Source organism: Melospiza georgiana, chromosome Z (assembly GCF_028018845.1).
Source record: "Melospiza georgiana isolate bMelGeo1 chromosome Z, bMelGeo1.pri, whole genome shotgun sequence".
In the NCBI taxonomy this organism is placed as follows: domain Eukaryota; kingdom Metazoa; phylum Chordata; class Aves; order Passeriformes; family Passerellidae; genus Melospiza; species Melospiza georgiana.
The window spans coordinates 41,888,887-41,907,757 of NC_080465.1; the positions used below are offsets into that span (position 1 = coordinate 41,888,887).

The window sequence follows — 18,871 nt, forward strand, 5'->3', positions numbered from 1 at the left end:
ATGTTGGTTATGGCTACTTTTTTAATAATATGGTGGTTTTTATCATGTTTTCCCACAGTACTGCCAGATGAGAGAGAATTTCAACATGCTGCTAAAATGAACAATTTGGATACCATGGAAAAGCTGTTTAAAAAGAATGTTGACATAAATGCTGTAGATACTGTGAGTATAAGGTGCCTGACAGTGCCTGCTGTGAAGGGTGATTCCTTGGGGCTGCATGGGGAATGCCTGCATGCCCCCTCAGCGGCAGGAGAGAGGCTGCAGAAGGGCCCTCTAGGACCTGGTGAAGAAATAATTTCATGTGGCCATTATGGACACTGGGAGTTGTACAGCTGAACTCTCGGGTTTCAGTGTCAGTGTATCACATTGGGAGCTAAGGACTCCTCAATTCTGCCCCTACTCTAGTGTTCCCTCACAGCTCTTTGGTGACTGATTTCCCAAGTTCTCCATCTTTCTGAGTGGGAAGACTTTACCTCACAGTCACTTTAAGAATGGATTCATGCTGCTAGCATTATAAATTTCTAGAAAGAAGTATTACTCTTGGTTTGCATGGAACTGTGGAAGCATTCTACAATGTCCTCTGGCTCCAGCCTGAGCTCAGGGTCCAGGTTTACCTTAGATATACAAAAATGCATTTCCTATGTTGACTTCAACACCAGGCCTAAAATCTGAGATGTATACTTCACAGTAGCTAAATAAAGCTGTGTTTCACGTGAGAGGTAGTTCAACAGCAACCATGCAGTCATGATATTAATCTGGGAGTTTTGTGTAACAGTGTCCTCTCAATGGCTACATATAAATAATCTACCCCTGAGTATTTATTTATTTATTGTTATTTATTCTGGGTTCTGAAAAATTTTGCCTCCCATGCTCACATGTATTTTCACTCACTGGGGAATATAGAAGATATTATAGTGCAATCTTTGACTTGTTTCTGAAACAGACAAGGAGACAAACATTTCCTCTGAATACACTTGAATACTGAGAGTATCAATTGCATTACACTCTAAAAGGTCACTTTAAAATAGTTCTTTCTTCCTCCTTGCTTTCCAGAGTTCAGGAAGTTAAACTAAATACATTTTCCGTTTAGTAGCTTGAAACTTTTCTCTGTCATCCTTAAATTAGATCTACAGTATGAGAGAGTTACTAGTATAGCTGCAGAGGTGTTGTGCTTTGATTGATTATCCTAGTAGGGAGGTAGCTTATGCTGGCAAAGTCATTAGTTTTGTTAATGTTGATGATTCCTGCCCCTGTGCTCTCAAGCCAAATAAGAAAGGCTATCAGATTATGAGCTTTTTGATAGTACTCTTTCTATAGTATAAGAGGCTTTTTTCTGTCATAAATATACGTCTTAAATCCCACCTTTTTATTCCTTTTGGTGCATATGATTGTAAATTTAGATTTATACAAGTCAAGTGAGCTTCAGAGAAGTTAAGTAAACAAATCCAAACTGACTTTTAAAATTAATTGATTAAATGTTTTAGACATCTTTGTATGGAAACTATTTAGTCACTAATGTTAAACCCAGTTATGCCCACTTTAACTGAAAGCAAAACTCTCCAATAAAATTTGATTCAATTTAACAAATTTCTTTTAAATATATACCACAAATTACATTATGGAAGTCTTCTTGAGAAGCACTGAGCCCATTCACCTCTATAAAATTACTCACTGTTTGCACAGTGGTAGCTTTCATTTACGTAGATGATGACTCAGTATGGGAAGGTGACTAACACTGACTGAGGGAGAAATCTTGGCTTGCATTGCACAGGTTTAGTCAAAAGCAAGGAGGATACCAAAAGCAAGTCTAACTGCATACATATGGACCTGAGCTATTCAAACTATACCATGCAATAAAATAATAAATAAGGATGCTTCTTGTACTGCATGCACCCCCCCTATGCAGTGTTTGAGTTCTTTATCCCATTCTGACATTTCAATGAAAGGACATTACTACGTAGACTAACAAAGTCATTCTGTTTTTACAAGAATTCTCTAAGATCAATATCTAAATGCTATCCAAAGAAATAGGAGGAGAAATATGAAATAGTATATATTAACAGGTACATTTGGTAACAACCAGAGAATTCCAAAATCCTGAACACCTGCACAGGGAAAGAACTGTATTGCAGACCTGGCAAACAAAGCTTTCCTTATTCCAGCTGAAGCGCACAGCGTTCCATTTTGCTGTTGCGGGAGGCCATGTGTCTGTGGTGGACTTTCTTCTTCATCACAAAGCTAGGCTTGACATGGCAGATCAGGTAAGCTGGCTTACTTGTTTTGATTCACATGTATAGGAATTCCTTTGAGTAAAAGCAGATAATTTTCTTGTGCTCCCAATTGTGCAAAAATTAAGAGCTTGCAGTAAAAACTCCAGCTTTATACAAATACTCTATTTCTTACAAATAGGTGCAGTCTTAGAACTGCACCTATTTGTATAAAAAAAAACATTTTTAGAGGAAAAACACATTGCCCAAAGTACTGGATAACTTGAATACTTGAGTGAGCGCAAGGCACCTCCCTTGGCCAGGTCACAGTGTTTACCTGATACAGCCAAGGACTTTATTTGCCTTGTGTGCTGCAAGAGCACTCTGCTGACTCGTGTTCCACTTAGTGTGCACCAGGACCCCCAGGTCTTCCTCTGCCTAACTGCTTTCCAGGCAGTTGTCCCCAGCCAGTACTGGGATTGCTCCTGCTCGTCCTCCTCAGGGGCAGGACTTTGCATTTCCTCCTGTTGAATTATGTTATGTTCTTGCCAGGCCATTTCTCCAGCCTGTCAAGGTTTCCCTGGATGGCAGCACACCAATACAGTCTATCAGCCATTCGTCCCAGTTTAATATCAAGTTGGCTGCGGGTGCACTCTGCCCATCATTCAGGTCATTAATGCAGATGTTGAATAGCATTCCCAGGATGGATGCCTAGTGCATTATTTGTGACTGGCCTCCAGCTGTTCATGGCTTGGAAGGTTTTCCAGGGCAGACTTTTAGGCCACAGCCACAAATTTTGCTGAAGCCTAGATTTATCTTACTGCCTGCATACCAGGTACATATTCCCTATTGCCCCCCACTGTTTTCCACTGCAATTTCTGCAAACATGGGAAAGACTGGTAAAGTGGAGTGAGTCCCGTGCAGAACCTCTAGAATGATTAGAAGTGCAGAACAGGGTATATGAGGGGGTGTCCTAATATCCAACCTAAACCTCCCCTTACACAGACAGCTCCATGCCATTTTCTCTGGTCCTGCCAGGTCAGTGCCTGCCTCTCCTCTTCCCCTCATAAGGAGGTTGTAACTTCAGTGAGGGCTCCGCTCAGTCTACTCCAGGCTGAAAAGACCAAATGACCTCATTTGCTTCTCATGTGGTTTCCCCTCAAGGTCCTTCATCATCTTTGTGTTCCTCCTTTGGACACTCTTTAATAGCTTTATGTGCTTTTATTGTGGCAGCCAAAACTGCCCCCAGTACCTTAGATGAGGCCACAGCAGCTCAGAGTTGAGCTAGTCCTTTTGTTTTTAAGATGTTCAAAACAGGGTTAATTTTTTCCTATAAGAGAAAAAGGTTTTAGAGAATTTGAGAGGTGAGGACATTACAAAGAGGTCTAAATGGAAAAATATAGTGACTCATGGAAGTATATTCATTGCATATTGTCACTTGAAATGTCATCCACTGCACCCAGGACTATCTATCTACATGGTTTCTGGAGAGAGAAAATAATTTCTAGATAGGACTTCATCCCTCTGTCATAAAATGGGATCAGTCCTTCTCTAGAGATGCCAGACCTTCTGTGAAGAAGTCAAACATTTATCTAGGTCTTGCTCTATTGCATCTAGCTTAATTTAAGTGAGATGAATCCCACCCACACTGTCAGGTGTTCATATTGCTTTTCTAAATGCCTACAGACTGGAACCCACTAATACACTGAATCAATCAAAAAGATTTAAAGAAACTTTGCTTGAGGTATTTTGGTGGTAATTTTTGCCTTTGTCATTTTATTTGAAGCACGGCCTGACAGTGATTCATCTTGCAGCCTGGACTGGAAATCTGGATATAATGCGAAAATTAGTTAAAGCAGGTGCTGATCAAAAGGCTAAGAATGAGGTTTGTTGATGAAAAATTTTTACCAACCCTAAATATGTTTATGTTGGGAAAAAATCAAACATACTTACAGACTGACTTACCATTTTTCAGGAAGGAATGAACGTACTGCATTTTGCAGCTCAGAGCAACAGCATTAAAATAGTTGATTATTTCCTCCAGGATCTTCATCTGAATGACTTGAACAGACCTGATGGGGTACAGTGTGTTTCTGTTTATTTCTTTGATGTTATGAGGCTTTTGTTTGGGGGACACAATCTTGATTTGGGGAATTCAAATGAATTTTAGTTTAGATAGTTGCATGTACTTTTAATTACTGACTTGGATACTGAGGGACAGATAAAAGAAACAGCCAGACAAGCCCTTAGGGGCAGCACCCTTCGTCCCTCTTTGCCCATTCCAGGTGGACTGCAGACACCCTCTGCTGTCCTTGCTTCTGCTGCATGTGATGCTTAGTCGTGGAAAGAGGAGGTCGGGTTCAGTCCCCAGTCAATTCCTTTTTTTTTTATTGCGTTTGCCTCTCACTAGTTTCCTCTGCTCCAGAAAGCTTCTTGAATGGATTGCAGTCACCTATGGGTGACTGTACCTTCCCCTGTGTCTCCTCCCTTGCATCTTCTGTGTTTGTTGCTGTATCTCTCCTTGTGCATCCTTCCCACAGCAGTGCCCAGCCACTCTTACATACATTTCCACATAGGCATCATTTGTTTCATTATGGTGAGTTAAGTGTTGGCACATCGTGGGGCAGTTGGGTCCACTGTGGAGTCAGCTGGAAATGTCTGACAGGCAGCCTCTGACATTTCCCACACAGCTCATCTTCACAGACCCCTGTCCCTACCAAAACATGCCAGTTATGGCCAACATGGCCATGTTTCATCAATTAGAACACAGAACTTTGTGCAGCCATCCTACAGAGGTGCACTGACTCTCAACAGGTGTCTTGTCCTCATCAGGTTTTCTGTGGTTTTAATTTCCACAGTGTTGGGATCTTGTTTTGAAATGCTATGTAGATAAGTCAGATATTTTAGCTTTACATGAGGAAAACTTATTCCTGTGAGATCTGACACCTAAAGAACAAATCTCCCCTTTTTTTCCTTCTGAATTTCTTGAATTTTATTGACTCAAGGGTCCAAAATTCTGAATTCTTTTCACAAATGAAAAGTCTGACAAAACAGAGTTAACTTAGCAAAACATTCCTTTGAAGGTTTAGGCCCTGGGAATGGAAAGCCGAGGAAGGACCTTCTCAACCACCTGTTGAGGTTGCATCATGATTCTCTACTAGGTGCATACATTTTTTTTCTAGACATTTCTGTAGGCACTACCAGGCATGATGTGAAGCCGTTTTACCTAGCTGGTTATATGCCTTACTGTCTTGAACAGTGGTATGGTTTTGTGTCAAGATAACTTTCTGCAGTTGAGTTTGTAAATGGTTTGAAAAGTTTTTGTTGGTTTTAACACTACCAAAACCCCCTACGATGTTCAGTGCTAAATTCAGGGCTCCTGGATGAAACTTCTGAGATACGTCAGTTTTGGTCTCTGTTTCCAGAATTTGTATCAAACTCACCCATGGAAATAAATATTGCTGTTTCTTTGCTGCCTGTTTCTGAGAATTCTCAGACTTTTAATGACATAATTAATATTTTCATACTGATAAAAAAACAGGATTAAAATATTTTGAATGTCTTTTACACTTTTTAAACATTTCTAAACAGCTTTTATATATTTTATTCAGGATATGAAAAATGTATGATCTGTTTGTATACACTTAGTGTAATTTTAATTACTGCTCTTCTATGTATCTTCTACTATTGTGTTAATCTCCTTAGTCATATGATATATAAATTTTTATATAGGATACACATATACATGTGCATGTCATATATCTAGTATCTAGAATTATTTCTACTTGCTGTAACACTATGTTTCTTTCCATAATTGTTTTCTAGAAAGGTAAAAAGCCATTTCTTCTGGCCTCTGAAAAAGGCCATGTTGACATGATAAAAAAATTGATTGCTCTGAAGCTATTTACATCTGAAAAAGATGAGGTAAATGTTTCTTTTCCACAGAAGTACAACTACAAATGTGCTTATGAAAAATTATTTTGTTTCACTGTGATTATTATACAATCAAATATCTGAGTGTGCTGCACAGAAGTTACAGTGAAATAAGGGACCAACAAACATATGATGATTTTTAGTGATAAAGGGAAGGCAGTGGGACGATTGGCAGGAGACTTTTCTGTACACATTCATAATTTATGCAAAGCAAGTCTAGCATATGCTGTCTGCTGAGAGAAGTGGGGAAGTCTGGTGATAAAGGTGTCAGCCTCTTCTGGGAGATCGTATTTCTCAGTATTTCACTCTGTCTGTGTCTGTGTGTGACTGTGTGATCAATTTTTCAAAGGTGTTTAAAAGTTTCAGGATGAAAATAAACACCTATAAATTCTTTTTCAGCAGTACCTTAGCACTTCAATCTGATTGAGTTTGCTTTGACACTATATTTTAAGGTATCTTCATAATTTTCAAAGTCTGCTCCTAATTTTTTTCCTTGCTTTACTATTTCTAGAAAAAGCAAGTTAGTATTTCTCTGCATCTGAGGCATTGTAAGACAAATACAGTAAAAATTGTGAATATGTCAGATGCTGCATTTACAGAACCACATAAGTAAGCACTCAGGAAGTGATGTTGGATTTTTTGGTTTTCTGGTAATAGTTTAAAAGCTACAGTGCCACCCAGAGCTCTGCCGTACTAAGCAGTTTATCAGCAGAGGTTGACAGGTGGTGTTGTCCCAGATATCTCGCTGGTTAAAGGTGTTGACAGCACCAGGAGATAAATGCTGTGTCCTGCAAATTAGGTAAGAAGCCAGGACAGAGACTCATCTCCTGGGTCACCAAACCAAATCACACTCTAACCATCAATGGTAAAAAGGATTCCACATCTTCCCACTCAGTGCTGTGAATGAAAAACTGTTCTAGACTCTCATTTTTCTGAGAGTTAGCATTCTTCTGAATTTTTTAGCCATTTTTATACTATTTTGTATGCTTGCATTTTCTTTTAGTTCAAAAGCTGCTGCTCTGCCTGAAGTTGTTAGTTGCTTTTTTTTGCTTGGTGGTGTGGTGTTTTAGTTTTGGTTTTGTTTCTGTTTTGTGTTTCTTAACTTCCTGGAAAGAAATTGCACTGATGGTGACAGAGATCAAATCAAAGCCATGACAAATTTTTATGCTGTGACCCAGGCTTTTTTACTCTTTAAATCAATGGTCTTGGGGCTCAGTGAAGTACCCACCCTTGTGGGAACCAGTACCTGAAATTTTCTTCTAGTTCATTTATTTGGAGTTAGAATTTCAGCTCTTTTTTCCGGTATATGCTGAAGTTTTCAGACAACCACCTAGACCAGACTACATCAAGATTAGATTGAATCTTGGTGCATGCTGCGTGCAATTGCCTCCCTCTCCTTGTATGTAAGAAAGACTTGTATGTAAAAGACCAAAGACATTTGTTGGTTTTAGTTAATGTCTTTATTCTGGATTTTAAAATATATTATTTAATATTTTAATTTCAAGGAGGGAAACACAGCATTGCATTTAGCAGCCAAAAATGGTCACAGTGAAGTTGTAGAAATTCTGCTTGAACAATGGGAGGAAATAAATGACCTCAATCAGGTAAGTACATCTAAGCTATTGAAAGAAATAAAGTTAGAGATTTGAAAATTTTTCTAAAAATTCAAATTTGAAAGGAAGAGATGTGGCACTGAGGAGGCTTCTTGCTGGTTTCCTAGTAACTTTGCATCCTGTTTCCTAGTCTTGCTGGTTTCCTAGTAACTTTGCATCCTGTTTCCTTGTTCCTTGTCCAATAAATTAACCTCCCTAAATTATCCCTCTTTCAGTGTCTTCTTTCAGCACAGAGGCTCTATCCCTTACACACATCCTCCCCTGCATTTGGCAATCTGTTGCATAACTACTGGCAGAGGAGAACAGAGGAAGACCTTGACCCCCTTGCTTTCTGTCATCCAGCATTTTTAGCCTTGTGATCCCATTCCTTTTAACATCTCACTTTTAAGCACTTCTGGTGCTTTTCATTATTATTCATTGAGCCAGTTGGATTTGCATACGAAGCACATTCCATCACGGGCACCTCAGCAGAGATAATTTGTATCTTGTCCATCAGTCCTCAGTTGCACAAAAGTGGCTGCAGACACTTTCCTGGTTTAGTGTTGGTGAGCTCACCCAGCATATTCATCAATTGTGTAATAGCTGGGAAGGTAGTATCCCTGAGTTAATGCACTCTTCAGGTTCATCTTAAGGCTTAAACAAGGAGTGGAGGAAGGAAATGCACACTAGCTGCTCCTCTCAGCATTCTTGCTTTGTAAAGGGTTTGTGTCTCTTTCTTCTATGGGGCAGCTGGAACAACCTGGGCGAGGTAATTTCCTTTGTTGAGGAAATGCCCACTGTGGGAACCTGCCATGCGGCTGATCATTTGTTCTGCTGGGCCAGGGGGCAAAATGAGTAACTCCTACCCAAGGCCCTCCTCCTGGTTTGTCAGTGACGGACTGATTTGAGAAGTTCCCTCTTATCCAACTTGGCTGCTCTTTTCAGCTGTGCCTGTTGTAAGGCTCATGAGCCTCTTTGAAATGTGGAGCCCTCCTGTTTCCAAGGCTTGTCTGGGAATGTTGCTTCTGCACACAGAGCTTGTGCTGCTTGTGCCCCTGTCTTGGCATGACTAATGGTGTGACCTTCCCATCCAGATGGAGATGCTGTGATCCGCGTATGAACAGATCTCTCTTCCCATAGCATGAGCAAAGTACTAACATGTATTGTCTACCGGAATAACATCGAGATTTTAAGCAAAGAAAAATTAGGATTTATTGATTCTTTTGTGATTGTTGAAACACCAGAGTAACTTTCATTAAACCTTTGTGTATTTTAGATGTTAAGCAGGAGTTAGATAATTGTGTAGTTGATGTATCCCTTTTTATAGACTTGTGTGGAGACATGGAGACTCCTTCATTGTGAAAAGATTTGAAATAAATATGAAACAGGATTACTTCTGCCTAAAGTTCTCCTTATAGCTAGCACTTGGGGTTGTGAATTTGTCAGAAATCCATGACATTGCACTGACAGAAATTGGAATTACTGTACATACTAGCATATAGTGATGTTTCCTGGTGTTGAATGGCAACAATAGTGGTGTTTCCTGCCCACCAAAAAGAGCATGATTAATATTTTTAGAATAATTTTCTGTATTGTAAACTTTGCTATACATCTGTCCAGATAAACATTATCTGTCACTTAACTGCTGGTGAGTAGCCGTGTCACTCAAGAGTTGGATGGTCCTGATGGAACCTACTGGGGGTATTTTGTGTCTTAGTGTTGTAGTCACATCTCTTAAATTGGAACAGATATTTTGTCTCTTTTGGTCTAGAATGGAGAAACTGCATTTTACTTGGCTGTTGAGGGAGGTCATGAAAAATGTGCTGAACTCTTACTGGAGGCAGGGAGTGACATCAATGTTTCAACTCAGGTATGTACACAGCATCCCTCCTAGTGGTGCATACTAGACTGTGAAAAAGACCTTAATAGCAAAGGATATTTGCTCTGGGCTTTTTTTTTTTTTTTTTTTTTTTTTTAATAAAACCAGTTAAAAAATAGAATGGGGAATGTAGAGAGTGCTATCAGAATAAAACCAGCGTGGATGTAAAATAACATTAGCTTTACTTGATGGAATACTGTGGTGGAGCTTTTCATTTCCTGTATGCCCACTAGTACAACATGTGACTAGAAAATGTGACCAACAAGGATAACTGAAAATCCTCCTTTTTGGCAGTGTATGTGACTGATCTGATGACAAACTTGTTCTCTACATGTGATTCCTGAATGGCAGTCCAACTCATATCTGCTGAATGGCTTGGCTAGCCTGCTGCAAGAAGTTTATGATTCCAGCAGAATGAGAACTTGTTTGTTTAAGCAGAACTATTTTGTAAAAATTAATTTTTAAATTTATTTTATATTAATTAATTTTTCTATTGATTTATTAACTGTCCTATGGATTTACTGATTGATATGACCATACTTGCTTGGTAATGGTCTAACATATAGGATGTATGTGTTCTTTAGTATGTTTGTTGTGATATAGTAGAATTGGGAATTTCGTTCACTGTTGTCAAAAACATCATGCCAGCTGCTGATGTGCTTCATTTTGTATCATTATGTCAAAAGGTTTTATTGGTGGAGGGGATACTAAGACAAATTTAAATTCAAGATTTCCCGATATTTATACCTCTCTTTAATACTGTTTTTTTCAGCAATAAAAATGTAAGTTTTTCTGTCTATCAAATTCCTTTCAGAACAATAGCAGTGCTTTGCAGGTTGCAATTCAGAATGGACATCTATCCTTGGTTACTTTTCTTATTGATAAGAATATTGACCTGGTTCCTAAACCTGAGGTGAGTGTTTATCAGTATAACTCTTCTGCTGCTCCTCAGCCTGTCCTGTTTTTCCATGGGAATTCAGATTCAATCTCAATCTGAATGAGATTGAGAAGTTCCTTGAATTTTTTCCCAAACACACTGTTATTTGGTTTCTAGGTGTTAGTTTAGCCACACACACAGACCAGTAGAGGCAAGATCCATTTGCCAGCCCAGTGTGGGCCTGAGCAGGCTGGAGCAGTGGGAGTAGACATGGCCAGGCTGCACCAAGGGCCAGGCATTTGGAGAAGGAGAGCCAAGTGCCCTGCTTGAATTTAGCAGTAGTAATGCCATGGGCAAGGAGTCAACATGATTTTGAATAAAGATAACTAAAATATAAATAAACACTTCAGTGCTTTCATCCTCTGCAGGTAAATGCACCCTCAGTGCCTTCAAAATCTGCATGCCAACATTCTTTGTGATTTAAAAAGAAAGAGGTATTTATATTACCTAAATCCTCGCTCAGATTAGATACTACAGATATTTGAGATTTTCTATGAGTAGGAAATTATTTTCCATTTCTGCAGTACAGGATGAAAATAGAATCTGGGCTTCATGACTTACACCATGATCACTGGCCTCTTGCAGAAAGCTATCAAGGAATAACAATTTATATTGTGCTTGAAATGATTTAAAGGTCAGGCAGTTGTGCTGCTTGTTCTCCTTAGCTTTCTGCAGCAGAAACAACTCAAAAAATTTTTGAGTTCCAAAAATTTCCAAAAAAATTTCCAAATTTCCAAAAAATTACATTTTGCAAATGTTTCCATCATAATGTTGCATAAGAGCTTGCTTTATTTTTCTGTAGCTCGGAAGAGATGGCTGTGTTTTATAAGAACACTGAACTGGTGCCTGGCACCATAAATGGTACTGGTATGGAATTATTCTTTAGTTGTATTTCACAAGAAACTGATCCATCACAGGTTCAATATACAAAGTGATCTTACCAGCCTAATGTGGATTTTGACTGGTCTTGAATCTGTGCCCTAGTTATTTTATTACATAATCACTCAAATGAAACCTCTGTCTTACTAATTGTAATTTGTCATGTTTTATAAATATGACAGTAAGTGACTTTAGTATGAAGAGTATTTCCAGCAGCAACACATGACAAGGGTTTGTTCCTGGAAAGTAGATTTCGACATCAGTTTACCAAATACAGAATGAGTCTGTCTCTGAGCCATTCAACAAAGGGCAAATCCCCTTCTCTGAGGAAGCAGGAACATTACCCTGATCTCCCTGCTGTCAGGATAGCAGCACATCCCAGGCAGGAACACTTAAGGGGAGTGCCTTGCTGCATTTCTAGGTGGTGGCACACTGATGCACACCCCATGCACTCAGCATTTCCAGTCTTCTCAGCTGTATTTGAATACCCACTTCCAGGTGGGAGCAGGCTACCACCTCTGGTGTAACTCCACACATCCAGGTGTGTTTTCTGCAGTGTTCAGCCTCTGCTAGAGCATGTCACCTTTGCAAGTGGTGGGCTTCAATTAGAACCTCTTTGTTGTTTGCCTGAGCTTGTAATAATATTCCTAAATATAACAATTTGTTATTTTCCCTCCACAGCAGAAGAATTCCCCTCTCCATTTAGCAGTCCTCAGTAATAATCTACTGGTAGTAAAAAGCCTTTTGGATGCCAATCACGACATAAACTCCTTAAATCACGTAAGAAAAGCTGGGAATTTACACAGCTTTATTGGTAAAGGGGAGATTACATGGATTTTGCTTGAATTTTTTTTCCTTATGAGCACAGGGTTCAAAAAATAGGAAGGAAGAGGCAGTTCCCTCCTAATTCTTTTGTGTGTGTACATATGTATTAGTCACTGGTACATGCTGTGCTAATATTGTTTGAGCAAGATAAGGATAGCACAATGCTGTATACTCAGAAAATGATTGGGTAATGTATTGTTCAAGTCTTATGGTTCATGTAATAAATGACAGAAATGTCTAATGGTATTGGCTTCAGAGGGAAGCCAGTGCAGAATGTCATTTGGCAGGAAAGAAGTTAATTTTTCCTTAAAGCAACCCACCAGGTCCAGTGTTTTAGATCTGTGACCAAAACAGGGCTGGTAAGACAGCGCTGTTAAAGCTGGTGCTGAACAATGCTCGCGCGGCACCAAGGCCTTCTCTGTTTCACACTCTGCCTCCACCTTAATCAACTGGGGTGCTCAGGGAGCTGGGAGGGGGCAGAGCTGAGCAGAGCTGAGCAACACAGCAACACCAAATGACAAGGTCACACATCTCTGTGATGCAATCAGTGAGCAGCTGTTAACTGAAAGGATGCTGCTTTGAGCCCATCCACAGACAGCTACACCTGCCTCCCCTACCTTAACCAGGATTCCTCTACCCTGCTCGGTGTCAGTGGTCTTTGGAGGCCTGGTTAATTGTTGGCCAGTTCACTGTAGATCAGATCAGTTCACTGTAGATCATATACACCACTGATTTGTACCATACTTTGGTGCTGTCATGCTTGATGCCTTCTTTGCTGTACAAAATCTCCTGTGATTGTTAATGTCTATTTCTGCATTTTACTGTGCTGCGTATCACTTTGTGTTGCTTTGCCTGGTAGAGTGGTGATAGAAGCACTGGCTTGTGCCTGATCTGGTGTTTTTGGGCCTTACAGTGCCACTGAAGTGTACTCAGGTGACCTTCTCATGGAGAAAATCGAGAGTTGCACCTTTTCATTTCCCTCCTTGGAGAGGCACTTTGTTGAGAGAGGAAAGAATGGCATTTGCCCCTTCTCCCTCAGGACAGGTCTCTCCCACCTGCTTGTAACACTACTCAGTTCCTTGAATTTCCTCGCATAATCACACTTTTTATACTATTGTATGGCTTAGATTATTGTGAGTAACAATTAACAACTAATTGGGAATGCCACACAGAAATTTGCCCAGAGGCAGTCAATTCTCAGGGTCATGATGTGTGAAAGGAATTAGACATGTGCCTGAGGCTTTTACTGCCTCCCACTGTTTGGGATTTCATGCCTTAGAAGGAATGTAGTCCCAAGTAATTCATACACCATCTGAAGGAGGGGAGCCTTGCCTGCCCTGATGAAGCACAGGGATTTCCAATGCTGTGTTGGGTCTGGCCCTTGCCTACAGAGCTGCCATCCAGTGCCCTGGAAAGAGAACAAGGGTTTCCTGATCAAGGAGCATGAAAAGGGACACTGAGAAGCTCTGAAGCCACCATAAGTGAAAACTCCCTTAGCTGGAGGTGTCACACCTTTGATTAACCAGAGACCCAGCGCCCAAATATAATGATTGTGCCTGAACTCAAGGAGAGATGATAGAAGTAGATGTTGATTTCCTTAGAAAGAGAAACAGCAGCTCCTGCTGAGATGCAAAAGGGGGAAGATTCAAAATAGGCAACCTGGCCTGTAGCAGGACAAAAAAGGGAAAATACAAGAATGACAACAGAAACAAAACTACCTGGTGTCCATCTCTGAATGACCTCTTAGGTAGGCAGCAAGGTAAACACATGCCTACCTGGCTGTTCCAGTGTTGGGAAGGTAGGGAAGCTCAGGGAGTCCACCTCTAGGGACCAAGGGATTGACAAAGTGATCATAACAGAAGCAGTCACTCCCATGCCTCTGGAGATGGCTCTTACTGAGCATGAATGCAAAGTGTCTCCTCAGAGAAGATACTGCAAACCAGCAAGGCAAGTAAACAAATACCAGAAGGTATCCAATATCTCTGAGGAAGTGGTAGCAGAGTGGACTACAGTGACCTGACAACAACTAGGTCTCCATCTAGGAGATGTCCTATGATGTCCTCCATCAGAGGACATCCAGTGCCTATGGTCCATATGGCAGAAGATTGTACAGAGCTCACATACACAGGCTCCTGACCATCACAGACTCCATGGCCCAGCTGTGTGCAGACAGGCCTGCCACCTGTGGCACTTCAAGGAGAATCCCTCTTTCCCCTCCCCATCAGCCCTACACCTCAGCCATCCATCTCAGTGGAAAGACTGTCCCAGCAGACCTGTCGAGTCCCATTTGGGGCACTGTGGCTCACTGCTGGGGAAATGCAGCCTGCTCTCCCTCATGACATGCAGAGGTGCTCCCCACAGTACCAACAAGGATGAGTCTTGAGAAATCTGTGGTTCACCTCTTCCCATTGTTCATTTTATTGCTAAAGATTAATTCATACACATTTTTGTGGAAAACAGAGGCTGTCATTTGTGGGTGGAGTAAAGTATAAGGACAAGACTTTCTGGTCACATAAAACAGAGAATTTTATACATTTCTTCAACCCATCTTTTGGAAATATTTTACACTCTGTCTCTAGCATGCTGGAAATTGCCTACAGTAGGTACTTACGTATCCCTAAATTTCTGCAGGAAAGAAAGTAGGGTGTATGAATAAAAAAACCCCTTTTTATATATGGGAATAAAAAAGTAAGGTGAATACATGAGATTTTGTGATCGTAGTGTAAACTGTAAAATTAACTAATGAGACTTTTAATGTGGAACCCCTAGCCTGGTGTTTCTTAGTGTGCAAACTATAATTAAGATATTAAGGCCAAAGAAGTTCTCTAACCAGACTTACAGAATGTAAACTTGCAATGTCAGAGAAGCACAGGCACAAAACATTCATCTTAGAAGGATAAAGTGTCCCAAGAAACATACTAAGGAATATTCCCATATATGCAGGGCTTCCACAATTACTCCATTATTTGCTGCTGCATTTCACCCGCAGATGTCTGAATTTTCTTACTCTAATTTCTGTAAAAAAAAAATACATATATGGGTATATGTAGCTATGTAGAGACTATACAACCCTCCTTTCAGACTCAAAGATTTACTTGAAGGTGAATGCCATTTTAGCTGTATTTCTTGTTAATGGTTTGGCCTTGTTTAATGATTTTGTTTTGGGTATTTTTATATGTATGTTGTTTAAGGTTCACTGAACCCATTATGGAGCAGGTGTGCATCATGATTTTGTGGTAGGGCCAACTAAAAAGTTCCATTGTGGATGTGGCATAATGTACTGTTGAAAACTGTGGATATCCAGTTCTCTTGGCATGAATTTCAGCAGGGAAAAGGTTACTTGAGAGAATAATATGGGTGTGGATTGCCAGACACATGAAGCCCTCTGTCCAAAGCACCTTGCTTCAAGAGGGAAGAGAGAGACTGAGCTTGTTAGCTTACAGTACATTAGAGGGGCATAACAGCAACCTTTTCCTGAGCCAGCTGGAACTTCTGCCTGGTTTTCCTGCAGAGATGCCATATGCTGTCTTGTCTGCCTGATACAAAACTGGCAGATCACACAGAAGTTAAATGATTTCCCTCTGTTCAGTATTTTCTCACCAAGGTCACCTCTTGTTGTGAATCTGTTTTAGATTCAGCCTGCAAGCATGCTGCTTCTAAGTTTGACTCAATCCATTTATTTGGTGTCTTCAATTCCAGAGGCAGGAAACCCCTCTACATCTGGCAGCTGATCTTGGCAATGTGGAGTTGGTGGAAGTGCTGCTGAAGTCAGGCTGCAATCTCAAGACCATGGATAAGGTAAATTGCATTCCTCACACATGTAAGGATTACATGATTTTTTGTTCTATAATCTTCCTTACAGAGATGCATAAAGCAGATGTTGTCGGTTGTGTTTGCTAAGTAAAGCTAACTACAAAGGAAGTCTACTTTTAATATTGTTATAACTCAGAGATCTGATGGTTTTGGTGAAGAGCTGTAAAGCTCCCAAATTTTGTGGTTTGAAGGATAAACACTGCTTCCAGAAACCTTTCAAGGAAAATATGGTCTAGGCTTGCAGAGGGGCAAATGGCCTGTGGCTCCTTGTAACTGTGCAGCTGCAGCTGGGCCCAGTGCCAGGAGAAACACAGCTTTACCAGGGGCAGCGATGGAGAGTTTGCCCTTTAGCACTCCAGGTCATCTGAGAATCATGGTGACATTCCAGATCTATTCAGATGGGTACTTAAACCCTGAGATGATGTTCTGCCTGAAAGATAGAAACAAAAATGGTAATGGCTGGAAGAGGTACCAAAGCAAAGTTGCTGGAGAAGTGCTTTTGAAAGGACAGAGTACCAAACCCAGTATTTAAATATTTTAAATAAATTACTGCAAGATTAAGCATTCCCTTTTACACTGTTACCACTTTTCTTAAAATTCTCTACGACTGAGTTGAAGGATTTGATGTTTATTATGAGAAAAATCTTGCCCTTTTGTAACCTGAAAAAGTAACTTCCCTGCAGAAAAGTGTCCTGATGAGAAATGAATCTTTATGGATTAGAATAGTCTTGTTTTGCCCTGGGCTGATACGAGGCCTAGGGCTTTGTGTGGGGGTTGCATGGTTGGTATGTTTTGGGATGCTGAGGTAAGGTGCTGCATTGTGGTTAAGCCTTTCCATTTAGAATCATGCCTACACTTGCCAAAGGGCTGCAGTTCTTGTAGGGATCAATCCAGAATGAAATCTTGTCCAGTTTCAACAGCACCTTAGCCATTGGGAATTTTTTTTCAATGTATTTTTATTCCAAAGGCAGACACAAAAATTACTTATTGCCTACGACCTTTAGCACCTGCAAGACTTTGAGCAAGGCAGTGCTCTTGTATTACAGCAACACTGTTAGAGGTTGTTGTGAGAATTTGGCTCTGAGCCACTACAAGTTCTGGTACAAGTCACCTTTCTGGATTCTGTTTTATTTCTTGGAGTAGCTTTTTCCTTGCCTATTTGCTGGATGACCCCTGAGACCATGCCACTGCTGGGAACATACGCAAGTACAGTGCCCTTTGAACTGAATTGGTGCTGAGATGCCAAAAATGTTACTGTGCTTGCTGAACAGTAGTCAGGAAGATGGGGAGCCTGCTTTGATTGCACAGTATTTTTCTGGCCTCCCCGCCCTGGCAGCAGTACTCATTCTCCAGAGAATGCCATGCATCTGCTCCTGTCAGAGGTCAGGAAATGCACTCTGTCTCTGGTTGTGAGAGCAGAGAGCTCCCCACGTGCAGTGCTGTACTGTATGTGCATGCAGGATGCCAGCAGTGCCCACACCAGCACAGGGGTGCAGAAATACCCCCCTTATCCACTGCCTCCCTCTGTGACATGCAAAGCACCTCTCCAGAGCTGAGCCCACGGTGTTCTTGTGGTCTCTGGACTCTTCACATATAAAATATGCCTATGCCTAAAAGATTTAATGAAATGTATGTTCATTGGCTTCCAATGTGATGCTCTTCTAGAACTCAAAAGGTGTATTATATTAGGGAACTTTAATCTATGTGGGGAAGTGAAATAACTTATAATTTAATTAATGAACCTTCTAATTAAGGGATTGGCTTCTTTTAGACCTATTTTTCTAGAAATGCCTAGCACTTGTTATGTGGAGATTAATCATAATATTTAAATCCCAGTGCAGATCTGCTGAAAATAGACAATTCCAGAGAAATCCCTTTAGAGCCACCGTGATGCCTGCATCACAGTGAAGCGCTAATAGGACAGATGGGTTCAGGTAGACTGAGCAAACCTCTGCAGCTGGTGTTGCAGCAATGGCTTTGAATAACTGTGACTCCTTCTATACCCATGAAGCATCAGCCTGCAGTTGTGCTCCTTCCAGCTCTAATAAGAAAGTAATTTTCTTTTTATTCTGTGAGTCACCTTCTCTTACCATCTAAAACAAGGGACAGGTTTGCCCTTTAAGCTGGATATTTCCAACTTTGCCAGCCTATCCATCTGAAACGCCTGTTTAACCATAGCATGGGAATCAGCTGTATTTGTGGTAGTTTGAATGTGGATGCAGTGACTGGAGTGTGCAAGCTGGTATGAAGTATGCAGGTCTGAGTGCAGGTTTCTGAAAGCAGCAGTACCTCACCAGAATTTTTACTGGGGAGTTTAGTGTGTGAGAAAACTGACCACCTCTGGGCTGAGGTGAAAAAGCTTATGCAGAGCATAGGACTTTGATTGTAGCTACCCAAAAGCCATAAGAAAGGGATGGGGTCTGTAAACAGTCCCTGTGTTTTTCTTCTATGACACACTTACCCAAGATTATGTTCTGACTCACTGTCCTGCTTTCAGCATGGGAAAACTGCACTAGCCACAGCATCAAGGAGCCATCATGCCCTCATTGTAGATATGATCATTAAAGCAGAAAGGTATTTTGCCATGAAACAGGTAAGAGTCATCTTTCATTAAACACAATATGCCTAAGCTAAGGGAAAAGCCAGTTCTGATTTTGAGGTATCTTTCAGCTGAGGTGGTTCCTTTTGGCAGGCAGTAAGACTGGCCTTGATAAACAAAAGTTAGGATTGGGAATGGGAAAGTCTCTAGCCCATCCAGGCTTTTTTCCTGAATAGCTGTAAAACTGTAAGCAGATCTTAGCACTTT

The 18,871-nt window shown here is 40.7% G+C and overlaps 2 protein-coding genes across 2 annotated transcripts in view; both read left to right on the forward strand.

Annotated features, from left to right (window-relative positions):
• Positions 1-138, forward strand: part of POLK (DNA polymerase kappa) — a 40,249-nt gene extending 40,111 nt beyond the window's left edge. Inside the window, exon 15 of the mRNA XM_058043476.1 lies at positions 59-138. Within this exon, the coding sequence (XP_057899459.1) occupies positions 59-71 (13 nt within the window). The 3' untranslated portion in view covers positions 72-138. The remainder of the gene's footprint in view (positions 1-58) is intronic.
• Positions 1-18,871, forward strand: part of ANKDD1B (ankyrin repeat and death domain containing 1B) — a 24,336-nt gene continuing 5,465 nt past the window's right edge. Inside the window, exons 1-11 of the mRNA XM_058043477.1 lie at positions 1-162; positions 2,163-2,261; positions 3,994-4,092; positions 4,183-4,287; positions 6,033-6,131; positions 7,646-7,744; positions 9,504-9,602; positions 10,426-10,524; positions 12,109-12,207; positions 15,952-16,050; positions 18,563-18,658. Of these exons, the coding sequence (XP_057899460.1) occupies positions 1-162; positions 2,163-2,261; positions 3,994-4,092; positions 4,183-4,287; positions 6,033-6,131; positions 7,646-7,744; positions 9,504-9,602; positions 10,426-10,524; positions 12,109-12,207; positions 15,952-16,050; positions 18,563-18,658 (1,155 nt within the window). The remainder of the gene's footprint in view (positions 163-2,162; positions 2,262-3,993; positions 4,093-4,182; positions 4,288-6,032; positions 6,132-7,645; positions 7,745-9,503; positions 9,603-10,425; positions 10,525-12,108; positions 12,208-15,951; positions 16,051-18,562; positions 18,659-18,871) is intronic.